The sequence below is a fragment of the Cibotium barometz genome, chromosome 43 (genome assembly GCF_041138505.1).
Source record: "Cibotium barometz isolate CiBa-2024 chromosome 43, ASM4113850v1, whole genome shotgun sequence".
NCBI classification, from domain to species: domain Eukaryota; kingdom Viridiplantae; phylum Streptophyta; class Polypodiopsida; order Cyatheales; family Cibotiaceae; genus Cibotium; species Cibotium barometz.
In genome coordinates this window covers 14,362,823-14,375,172 of record NC_141088.1, presented here as the reverse complement: position 1 = coordinate 14,375,172, position 12,350 = coordinate 14,362,823, and the positions used below count along the sequence as shown (strand labels likewise).

General features: G+C 43.8%; 1 protein-coding gene across 3 annotated transcripts in view; it reads left to right on the top strand.

The window, feature by feature from the left end:
* Nucleotides 1-12,350, top strand: part of LOC147613563 (phenylalanyl-tRNA synthetase, putative / phenylalanine-tRNA ligase) — a 91,232-nt gene that overhangs the window by 68,387 nt on the left and 10,495 nt on the right. For all 3 annotated transcript variants that reach the window (XM_086781559.1, XM_086781561.1, XM_086781560.1), the window contains exons 9-13: nt 1,032-1,070; nt 1,153-1,229; nt 1,349-1,433; nt 1,630-1,726; nt 1,865-1,961. In XM_086781559.1, the coding sequence (XP_086637685.1) occupies nt 1,032-1,070; nt 1,153-1,229; nt 1,349-1,433; nt 1,630-1,726; nt 1,865-1,961 (395 nt within the window). The remainder of the gene's footprint in view (nt 1-1,031; nt 1,071-1,152; nt 1,230-1,348; nt 1,434-1,629; nt 1,727-1,864; nt 1,962-12,350) is intronic.

The following is a 12,350-nucleotide window of genomic DNA, read 5'->3' as shown; positions in this document are numbered from 1 at the left end:
GTCTTCTCCAATTCTAAGTTGTTAATTGAGGATGCAAGGTAGCTTAGAAACAAATTTCCTTGTACCAAATAGCAAAAATATCAGGTTAGGACTAAGGACCCTTTATCAACGAGTGCAAGTTCAACATGGCATTTTTAATCAAACGTGCACACAACACGTTTCAAATGACAACAACTCAAAATATAGTGTAGTTTGCACCTTGCTTAAGAAGTTCACGAAGCAGGATAGGGCACGTATTGGTGCCTAGCTCCTAGTTCATAAGTGATAACATATAAGTTTGTGCAATTCATGACCATAGGTAAGTTATGGTCATTTTCTTGTTGGACATAGAAAACTCGAGTCAATTCATGGTGATTCCGCTGTTGGTTGGACCACACAGCCCCCCCACCCTCCCACAGAACGCTCCAACTCCCGGCCAGCCCAAAGAAGAGTTCCTTCTATAAGTAAAGGAAGTACTGAATGATAGAAGATTTCAGCCCTCTAGAGAGTAGAGGTATTAAAAAGTAGGAGGGGGGTGGATCCCTCCATGGTTGGCCAGCTCTAGGAAGGAGGGGACATCCTGGGAGGAGGACGTGGAAACTGCTCCACAGGCCCTTCTAGAAGTTCAGGAGTTACAATACTATGAGCTGTTCAGTGCCACATGGTGGCGAGGATGGTACTGGTCCCATCAAAATGAATCAGCTGTCCCAGTTGAACTGAGTAGGAAAAGAAGGGGTAGCCTTGCAACTATGTTGCCACCTCCAGTGTTTCTTCCTCTTGCTCATGCACTCATTCCGATGATTGTATTGCGCTGGAAGGGAGAGGAGATAATTTTTTGTCACAAGTGGTTGTTTCCTTTCTCTTTGCACTACTTTTGAGAGAGTTTCAAGATCTATTTTGTGAAGCCTGAAAAGAAAATGCTTGCTTACTCTCCCTTCTACTTTTTTATTTTTGTGTAGGTTCATTGTCTTTATCTTAGTAATGCTTCTGTTTATAAACAATCAGCATATGTTTGAGCTTTATGAGGTAGTCCATTGTCTCCGGTTTTACAGGTTTGAGGAAATGCCCACAAACAATTTTGTAGAGAGCAGGTGATCGTGTAATCTTTGGCCTAATCTTTTCGGACATATAGATTCATGGGTTTGCTAAAAGAAAAGTGTTTTGCGTTATCAGTTTTTGGAATTTCGACGTGCTTTTTCAGCCACAGCAGCACCCAGCTCGTGACTCGCATGATACCTTTTTCTTGAAAGGTAGAAATAGTGACTTCACTTGAGTTTGAGAAATTCTAGTTGTTCTTACTCTGAGAATTTGAAGACTAAAAAACTGGGGCTTTCATAGGATTTCACATAATAGTTCTTGTGGATTCCAGTGCCAGCATTAACTCAAAGCCTGCCAGAGGATTATGTAAAGCGGGTGAAGGATGTTCATGAAGTTGGTGGCTATGACTCTATAGGGTATGAGCCATAGTACTCTCTGTGTTTTTGTAGACATAGAGCTCACAGTATAATGTAAGATGACAATTAAGGGGCACAAGCAAAATTAGGTCTGCATGTCTCAGGCAATTGACAATACATGATTATTAACTGCTACATGTAAGGTAGATTTATTATGACTGGAAGCAGATTATTGGTATTTTTTTTCGTAATTTAGATATGCATATGATTGGAAGCGGGAAGAAGCAGAGAAAAATCTGCTACGAACTCACACCACAGCAGTCTCCTCCAGAATGCTCTATGCATTGGCACAGGTTAGAGGGGAATGTTTTTTAAAGCATGCATCCATGCATCAATCATCTTGTGGTTCTTTTTTTTTTTCTAGCATCACACGTGATAAGTATGAATGATTGATGATATTAATGAGAATGATTTTTCTTTTGTTGTGTAAGGGAGGATTTGCTCCCAAAAAGTATTTTTCCATTGATCGAGTCTTCCGGAACGAGGCTGTTGACAGGACACATCTGGCAGAATTTCATCAGATTGAAGGTATGATATCTAGATCGTGTTCCATGTAAAAGTTTGTAGTACCTATCAAGCAGAAGGATCTATAAACAGCTATCTTGGTTCTAAGTTAATGATTGGAGACAGAAAATGTATGTTATTTTCTTGAAAAAGTCCAAAAAGTAAGCAGCCAGCTTGAAAGGGACTTCTATGGACCTTTTATGAACCTTGAGCATCACCGGTAATTTTTTCAGCGACAGAGAGAAGGAAAAGAGGGTTCCTAGCGTGGATGTGCTTGGAACAGGGTGGAAGGGAGAAAGGCCACAAGTAAGGGTTCCTAACATGGATGCGCTTGGAACAAGGTGAAAAGCACACGTGTTATACGGGTCTCCTTGCACGGATGTGCAATGATAAGCCAAGTCTGGATACTGTCTATGCCTAGCAGCAAGAATATAGATATCTGTTTTTTGGCAAGGGATGTCTGGTGACTATTGCCCTACCACCATTATATATCCACTCCAGTAGGTGGGCTCAGGCTGCTGTGAAGAAAAACTCCATTGAGCTGCACTCGAAGTATCACAAGAAAGCCTGAGACTGGGCCGTAGAGTTCTCCGCGCGTCTTTTCCTCTTATTCTGAAGAACAAGCTGGAAGTGATGTACCACATGGTGCCTGGGAGAACCTAGTTGGCCACCACAACCTGGCCCGCCAGAGAGAACCTGGATGTACTCCAATGCAAGAGGATGCTCAACAAAAAGGGGTAAATCTGCTGCTCTTTAGAGATACCGTTGCCCGCCTAACACCCAAGGTTGCACACTGGTGTTCCCCTGGATATCCACTGAAGTGCCCCCTCTGAACGCCAAGTGATGGGGGTAGCACCCACCCAGAAATCATAGGACTTGCACTAGTTCATTGTCGTGAAGCACTGCAGGTTCCCCTTTGGTACCGGCACGGTAAGCTGATATGTCATCCAAGAGCTCCTGACTCCAGGAGCTCCTCCAAGCTGCAGATGGAAAGCCTGAAGCCCTGTAAATTTGTATCCTATGCCCCCAGGTCCCTTCGGTTTCCCTCTCTTATCACTTTGCAGCCTGTCCCTCTATAAATAGGTAATCCGACATGCATCATGTACCCAGCCATTTGTCAGCATCATTTCACTGCTGACAAATGGCTGGGTTTTCTGTTAAACCCAAACCCTTGTCATGGCCCATAGTCATGACACAAGATTGAGTCTATCTGGGTTTCACAATCTTGGTCCTGCAGTCAGGCTACCAAAAAAATTCCTAGTTAATGTAAATGCAGCTAGAAAATTGACCTAAATAGATAATATTCTCTGCCAGGATGCAATTCACATCCATACCTGCTGGTGCAAGGAGACCATGGCTTCCACACCATGGGTATCATGGTAAAACACTTGTGCTGTCCCCACGACAAACTTTCAATCCACGGGTTCTAGCCTTGTCAGATCTAGGCTCTGATACCAATGTAATCTGCCGTAGCCACTGTAGATCAAGGCAGAGGACATACCTTTGAAACCATAGCAAGGTTTCCATAGACCTGAACGTCGAACACATCACGTGTGTGTGATAGAATGCGGCTAGCAACTCACCATACTACCGTAGGTTCGGTACTTCTTGATCTTCAAATAAATCAAATATCCCTCTTCGAAGGTACTATCCCGATGCTTGTCAGCCTTTTGGAATTGATTGATCTGTGCCTTCTGTATTTCTTCCCGAGCATCTGGTCCAAGTCTTGAACCACCTTATCTGCATGACAGTACCATGTGGAAGTTTCAAGAGCTCGGATCATCAGGTCAATAACCAGACGATCATATACCACCTCAAAGGGAGTCTTATTTGTTGACGCATGTATGTTTTCATTGAGGGAACTATTGATGAACTCTCGGGTAGTCCTAGTGACCAAATGGCCTTGAGCGAACTCACGGTCAGTCATAGTGACCAGATGGCCTTGAGTGATAGTCTAAGCGGTTTCCTTCGGGAGCTAGATAGCTCAGCACGGTTTTCGATGAAACTAGACAGGACAATCCATGAAAAGGAGGATCATTACTTGTGCATTACATACTGATGTATGTATGAACTTCTTTGACTTTGTGTGCTGTTTTTGATGTGTGGACAATGCTTGGATTTATGGCATGCGATAGTCCACTGGGCTCCAGACTACCTGGCGAGTACCTGGAACACCCAATACACGTGAATGATGCATACTTGTTTGTTGACTAGCTTCTGTCTAGTTTTTACAAGAGGTAAGTATGCAATTATTTTAACTAACGCATGTGACAGGCCATGAAGACGTACCATCAAGAACAAAGACATTGGTCAAAGATAAGGGATAGAGATGTTGTTCGATGAGATGTGGGGGAAGACCAAATGCACAAGCTCACCCAACAGGGCTAATACTAGGAAATATTTGAAACATATGGATGTACTTGATGTACTTGAAACACATGGATATACATGGAACATATGGATATGCTTGGAACACTTGCAGTCTGTAGTTGAGGGCAACTGTGATATATGAGGGAGGGAATGTATCTAGACATTGTTCAAAGATAAGGCATAGAGATGTTGCCATATGAGCAGATGACACCACAGATATGAGGAAAGACTAGATGCACAAGCTCACCCGACAGGGCTAGTACTGGGAAATATTTGAAACATACGGATGTACTTGATGTACTTGGACCACATGGATATACATGGAACATATGAGAGGAAGGGAATGTAACTATTTGGCCCTCCTAGCTTTATTTCACATGATGGAACACATGCCCAGACACATGGATAGGTTGATGAAAGCATGGGAACATGGATCATGAAGTTGGCTCAGGAAAAAGTTGGGTTGATCGCGCAGCTAGGAGCATCATTGGCAAGGGGAGAGTGAGTGGGATCAAAAAGCTAAAAGCCACTTTTTCAAAAAGCACCTTTAGGGCCAAAAAGCAAGGCCCTGAAGCTAGAAAGGCAATAAATCAAGAACTTTGGCAAAAGATATGTAATATTTTATTATTATTAAAATACAAAATTAAAAAGACAAGCAAAGCAATATAGCTTTTCAGGCAAAAAGCGGGGCTCTCCTTAAGTATAAAAAAAGTACTTTGAGCTCCTCCATGAAGTTATTGGAGATTATCATCAATATCTCTGTCATCATCTCTACCATCTAGCGTCGCCCTACCACCGCCCGTCGCCCTATGTAGCGTCGCCGTGGATGCCGCCCATGTGCAGCGTTGCCGTCGCCGCCACCACCCCTCCGCTGGCTCGCGGCCGTTGATACCTATGCAGAGCCGCTCGCCGCCAGCACTGCCAGCGGCGTTCTTCTCCAGAACCTCAATAGGGAGATTGACAGTCGGGCATGAAGTTTGTGGAGATCATCATCATCACCATCATCATCTTTGCTATCTAGTGCCGCCTTGCCGCCAACCGCCGCTTAGTACCGTTGTCCTTGTGCGGTGCTGCTGCTACTGTGTAGCCCCGCCGTTGCCGACATTGCCTCTATGTTGTGCTGCTGCCGTTGCCGCCTATGCAGGGCCTCCCGCCATAAGTGTTCTTCCCAGAACCTTAGTAGGGAGATTGGCAGTCGAGTACTCATATCCACCACTTGGGTGTTTACTTTTTCGAAAAGCTCCTTGAGGGTCTTCCTACAGATTTGGACTTGGACTTGGATTTGGATATGGACTTTGACTTGGATTTGGATTTGCACTTGGATTGAATGTAGACTTGGATTTGGGTATTGGATTTGGTACTAGCTCGATGAGAGATTCTTGTGGGTCATCCCCGTGGTGTGCTCGGCATTGGCGATCTCGTGCCTCGACATCCACCTTGACTTGGATATTCTACATTGACATATCTGTTTGTTTTGTATTCATTGATTGTATTGATCTTAGCCAGGGTGTCCTTGGATTGTTTCTGAATGAATTTTTGAAAGAGGGCGGGCCTTGTTCTCCACTCAATGTGGTGTACTGTGCAAGATCCCTTTACCCTCCTCTCTTTCCCCCCCCCCCCCTCTCTCTCTCTCTCTCTCTCTCTCTCTCTTGGACAAGTGGTTGAATCTGTCACGGCACTCCCCAGTGGGCTTACACAAGGTATGTGAACATGGAGTCTAGCTCCTCCCTCTTGCTACATGCTTCCATAATTAAGCGTTAAATTTTACCAATTGCAAGTAGGGTCAATGACAGCGGAAGTCTTTGCGATGGAAGCGTCTGGAGTGTTGAAATCTTCAATTTGTCGCGATCCTTCACAACAAAAGTCTTCAAGAGAATGAATGTAACCCTAGGAAAGCTTCGCCTATGGTTCAACTTGAGAAAGGAATGCTGAAATTAGGGTTTTCAGCCAAAACACCAGAAATTACAGCAAATATAAGAGCTGTTTTATTGAATTTCAGTCATTGGGAGTATATAGGAGAGTTAATGTCACTTGGAAACACTCTTGGAAGCTTGGAAAACACACTAGCAAGCTTGGATATGAAGTTGGGAAGAAAAAAGTGCAACCAAAAAGGCTCATGATGGGGGGCGCCAACTTCTAGAGAGAGAGGGAAGAGAGATTATTGGATGTCCACCTTGGATGTTAGATAGAGAGGACAAGTGACTTGTGGAAAGTTGTGGTGTAAGCTGGGATGGACACATGGCTGGTTGCTCCCTTTGTACAAAGGAGATAAGGTATGGGCGGTGGTTGTCGACCTAGAGACATCAGTGTGTGTGAACACATGGTTGGTCATCATTTATAAGTGAGTTTTGGTCGCCCAGAACTTAATGAAGTGTGTACACACTAACTTATAAATTAATGCTAATTCCTAAGGCTAAGTTTTTGACCAATACTTACCACCTGTCACATAGCCATGTCAGCAGATAATTTCTCATGAACGGTTCACAGGTAGGTATCTCGAAACTACACATTTGTCAAGAAAGCATGAAAACGGCATGCAAATTCAATTGCAAGTGAGCACATAAAGATGCTATGCAATGCAGCATTGGTATGACCATATCAAAATAGACGTGCTTCAAGCAAGTACACGAGGTACCAGACCCAATGGAACACCAATTCTCCAGGCATGTACACATGGGCACAAGTCCGAGTGGAAAGCCAAGTCCACAATATCACATGAGTGGCATCAATCCCCGGCATATGCAACTACCATGGTAGCCTTTTTCTGTGTGAAGTCATGCAAAGGAGAAGCAATCCACGCAAAGTGCCGAATGAACCTGCGGTAGTAAGAGCATAATCCAAGAAAACTACGGATCTCATGCATTGATCTCAATTCAGGTCAATTTCGAATTGCATCAATCTTTGCAGGATCCATCCGCACTCCATCTTTGGACACAATATGCCCAAGATAGTGTGTGTATGCGCAACTTGCCAATAATAGGCATGACGTGCACTTCTCTATTAACAAGGGCAGTCCGTGCTTTAATTTGAGGACCCATGTCTCCCACTTCAATACCCAAAGCAGTTGTAATGTGTGTAGACATGAAGTTCTCCGTTGCACAATCATCAAACATGAACAAAGCGGGCTGATTCTTAAGCTGTCAGTAAGCTTTACATACAACTCTGTCTTTGCTATCATGTGAAGTGTTGTGTTGCACATTCGGAACTATATGCACATTGGGCTTTGACGCATTCGCTTTATCACGCTTCTTCTTGTTTGGGCATGCATTTGCAATATGCTCAGTGTTACCACAAGTAAAGCATTTCTCCTCACTCATATATGGTTTTGCTGCTCCGTAGTGAGACCATAGTCTTTCAATTGGAAGGGACGCTTCTTCGTAGGCTTATTTTCAGCCTTTGGTCCTTTTTAGGTGATTGTCCACTATTTTACAGGTTTTGGACAGCCCTCTCTTTGCCGTGGAATGAGAGTTTAGCCTTATTGGATCAACTCAACTTGAGTTCCAATTGCTTGGTGGCAGTGGCAGTTGCAATTAATTGTTGTAAGGTGTGACCAAGATACATTTGTAGTCCTGCTTTGTACACAGTTTGCAATCGCGATTGAAACCTTCTCTTCCTTTCCGCCTCTGGAACATGCATAAATGGAGACACCTCCAAAAGCACTTTCCAAAACTTTTGCACATATGCATTCTGAAGGTACTGAAGGATTAGGGGTACTGAAGGATTAGGGTTAGGGTTTACAGAAAGCAATCAGGCGTGGAAAACAAGGAGGAGGAGTGAACACGACTGTTGTATGCTTCAAATGAATAAAATCAAGTACAAGCCACATGATAGTGACCCCTAAAGGATAAGTGTTCACATGTCCGGCCATAAATGTGCCGGGTGGACCAAAACACTTATAAACTGCATATAAGTGAAACTGAACTAAACTGGGGGAAAAAACCTCCACTAACTGAAGTAAAAAGTGCCCCAGTAACCTACTGATGATCACTAGCACTCCTCTGGGTGCATACACAGCATAAAACCCAACAAACCCCCCTGGAGTGATATGTGATCACTGTACATCATCCACCAAAAGGAAACAAATTCAAAGCATTGCGGAATGCTTCAAATTTCGGACGTGGTAATGCCTTGGTGAAGATGTCTGCCACATTCTGATCTGTAGGACAGTAGATCAGACTGATATCTCCTGCCTGGAGTCTCTCCCGAACAAAATGATAGTGAATCTCAATGTGTTTCGTGCGAGCATGAAACACAGGATTCCTGGCCACAGCAATGGCACTCTGACTATCAGTGTAGATAGGTGTAGGCTCCTCCACTGAAATATCCATATCAGTCATAAGACGACGCAGCCAAACACACTCAACAGTAGTAGTGTAGGCTGCTCTGTACTCTGCCTCACAAGACGAAGTGGCCACTGTGGTCTGTTTCTTGCTTAGCCAAGAAATGCATGAAGCGCCAAGGAAGAAACAATTCCCACTAGTGGAATGTCTGGTATCAAAATCACCAGCCCAATCTGAATCACTGTAAGCGTGTAACTGCATGTCACCCCCCTCAAGATAAAGCAACCCAAGAGACAAGGTACCCTGCAAATAACGGAATACACGCTTCACAGCTTGCCAATGTGACGATCGTGGGCTGTGCATGAATCTGCTCAACTGAGAGACTGCATACTGAATGTCTGGCCTTGTATTACACAAGTAAATGAGGCACCCAACAGCCTGAGCATATGTAGTGGCATCAAAGGAAACACTGTCATCTTGTAGTGACAGTTTCATCCCAAGCTCCATAGGAGTACTAATAGGCTTGCAATCCTGAAATTTAAACTTCTCCAGAAGTTTAGCAACATAACGTGATTGCAACAACCCAATGCCTCTGTTATCCTGCACAAACTGTATGCCCAAATAGTAATGTACAAGGCCCAAGTCAGACATGTCAAATGTCTGTTGCAGTATCTCCTTAAAAGCTGCAATTTTGTCATCATTTGATCCCATGAGCAAGAGATCATCCACATAAAGACTGATGACCAGCAGATCTGTCTCTTCTTTCTTCACATACAAAGTGGCCTCTGATGGACTGTTCACAAATCCCTGAGTGAGTAGAAAAGCATCTATTTTTGCATACCAAGCTCGTGGAGCTTGTTTCAAACCATACAAGGCCTTTTTCAGCCTGCATACTTTCCCCTCATGACCATGTTCTGCAAATCCCATGGGCTGAAATACATAAACTTCCTCCTCGAGGTCCCCATGTAGGAATGCAGTCTTTATGTCCAACTGGTGAACAACCCAACCACGATGTGCAGCCAATGCAATGACACACCTAAGTGTCGACATACGGGATGTAGGAGCAAATGTCTCCTCATAATCAATGCCCTTCTTCTGTGCATAGCCCTTTGCAACTAGACGGGCTTTGTACCTGTCAATGGATCCATCTGCATGTCTTTTCAACTTATAGACCCATTTAGTACCAATGGCTTTCTTGCCTTTGGGCAGATCAACCAAATCCCATGTTTCATTCTTTTTAATAGAATCAATCTCATCCTGCATGGCTTTGTTCCAATGCACATTATCTCGTGCATCCACAAATGAATCAGGCTCATCATCATCCTGTAAACTGGCTGCCATAACCAGATTCAAATCCGTGATGTGTGCATGCTCATTGGTCCTTGTCTCCCTACGAGTACGACCAGCAAGAGGACCCTTTAAATGGCTGTCCTGTAATGTCCTCAAATACCATCTAGGTATATGTCTGACCTGTGGTGCCTGCTGTCCCATATTTGGTTCAGCTTCTGGCTCATTTGGCTGCTGAATTTCTGCACCACCTACATCATTTGCTGGCTGTTCAGTACCCTCATGAGTTGGATCACCAACTGTGGAATGAAACTCCATGGGTAGTAGACCTTCAAACACATCATTTTCAGCCTGATTTGCCTCATAACCAGCCATGGATATTTCTGATTTTTCATCAAAAATCACATCCCGACTGATGAATATCTTCCTGGATAGTGGGTCATATAACCTGTAGCCCTTGCTCTCACGGCTATACCCAACAAAAATGCATTTTGTGGCTTTATCATCAAGCTTCCTCCTCAACTCTTTGGGTATGTGTGCATATGCAAGACACCCAAAGATACGAAAATGCGATACAGAAGGCTTGCGGCCATGCCAAGCCTCAAAAGGAGTAATAGAAACCAATGCCTTTGTGGGACATCGATTCAAAATATGACAAGCACACATTACTGCTTCCACCCAAAAGATATGTGGTAGTCTTTTTGCCTTTAGCATACATCTGGCCATCTCCATGAGTGACCGATTTTTCCTTTCGGCAACCCCATTCTGTTGTGGAGTGTAAGGAGTAGTATACTGATGTTTTATACCTCTACTCCCAAGAAAGGAATTCAGCACATGTGACATATATTCCCCCCCTGGGTCAGAACGGAGAGTCTTCACCTTGCATCCTGACTCTGTCTCAGCAAGTGCTACAAAGGCCAAAAATGCATCATATACTTGTGATTTCTGTGTCAAAGGATAGACCCAGCATATACGAGAGAAGTCATCAATAAATGTTGCAAAATAAAAGCAACCACCTAATGACTTCGTCTGCATGGGACCACAAAGATCACTGTGTATAAGTTGCAACTTTGCAGTTGCTCTTAGAGCCTGATCACGTGGGAAGGAAAACCTGTGCATTTTTCCCAAAATACATCCTTCACAAATGTGATCTGGAGGCTTCTCCATGAGAGGTAGATCTGTAAACATATTATGCCGCTGCATAAGCATAAGACTACCAAAATTTACATGCCCCATGCGAGCATGCCATAACTCCGCATCAACCATAGTTGGAGTAAGAGTGAATGCATGATAAGCAGACTGATCTACTGGCTGAAATGCATCCAACTCATAAAGTCCATGACATAATGTACCAGGAAGCATCAAGGTCAAGGCATTTGCTTTGTCTCTGACCATGCATTTATCATCATCAAAGTGGACTTGCATTCCACAATGTGCTAAAGAAGAAATGGACAACAAATTCTTCTTTATCCCTGGTACATATAAGGCATCTGTAAGTCGGAGAATGGAGCCATCAATGGCTGTAAGCTGAATCTCCCCAATGCCACAAACTGGATATGAAGCATTGTTGGCACACTGAACAGTTTTGCCAACAGGGGCAGGGCCAACATGACTAAACAAATCCCTGCGAGATGTGATATGCTTTGAGGCACCACTATCAAAATACCAAGTACATGCATGCTCTGTCAAACTGAGTGCCTGTGAAGACCAAGAGGCATCATAGTTGCATGTAAAAAAACAGTAATCCCTGTCCTCAACAAAAGAAGCAGTCTCTGGAGGAGCTTTAGGAGCATCATTAACAGACATCCCAGCTTCCTTTGCCTTCTCTTTGGCAATCCTCTTCCTACATTCCGTGATGTAGTGACCTGGCTTCTTACAGTAATGACATTTGCCCTTCTTCTTGGGCTGTCCATCACCTTTCTTGGTATCCTGTGAAGAACCACCATCACCTGAATTTTGATTTGCACTCTTTGGCTGAGATTTCCCTTTCCCCTTTTGACCTGTAGTAAATGCTTGTTCAGCATTTGTGTTCATATTCATATTCTTCCTCATTTGCTCCTCTTGTAGTAAGAGAGCAACAAGTTCCTGATACTTGAGGGGTTCAACAGCATTCCTCATGCTGAGGTTCAAAGAGGTATGGAAAGCCAAGTAGGATCTTGGCAAAGAGTGCAAGATGGTGGACACAAGCTGTGTCTCAGGAATAATCTCATCCACATTGATGAGTTGCTCTCTCAAATCCTGCAGCTTGTTTAAGTGGCTAGACATATCATCTCCTTCATTCATTTTCTGATTTTCCAGCTCTCTTTTCAAAAATGAGATCCTAGCCTCATTACGAGCAGCATACATCTGCTCCAAAGTCACCCATGCATTCTGTGAAGAGCCAGCTGAACGAATATGAGGTATAATGGACCTCTGTACTGACAATGCAATGAGTGACAAAGCTTGTGCATCCCTGGCATCCCATGTCTTTTGAGCA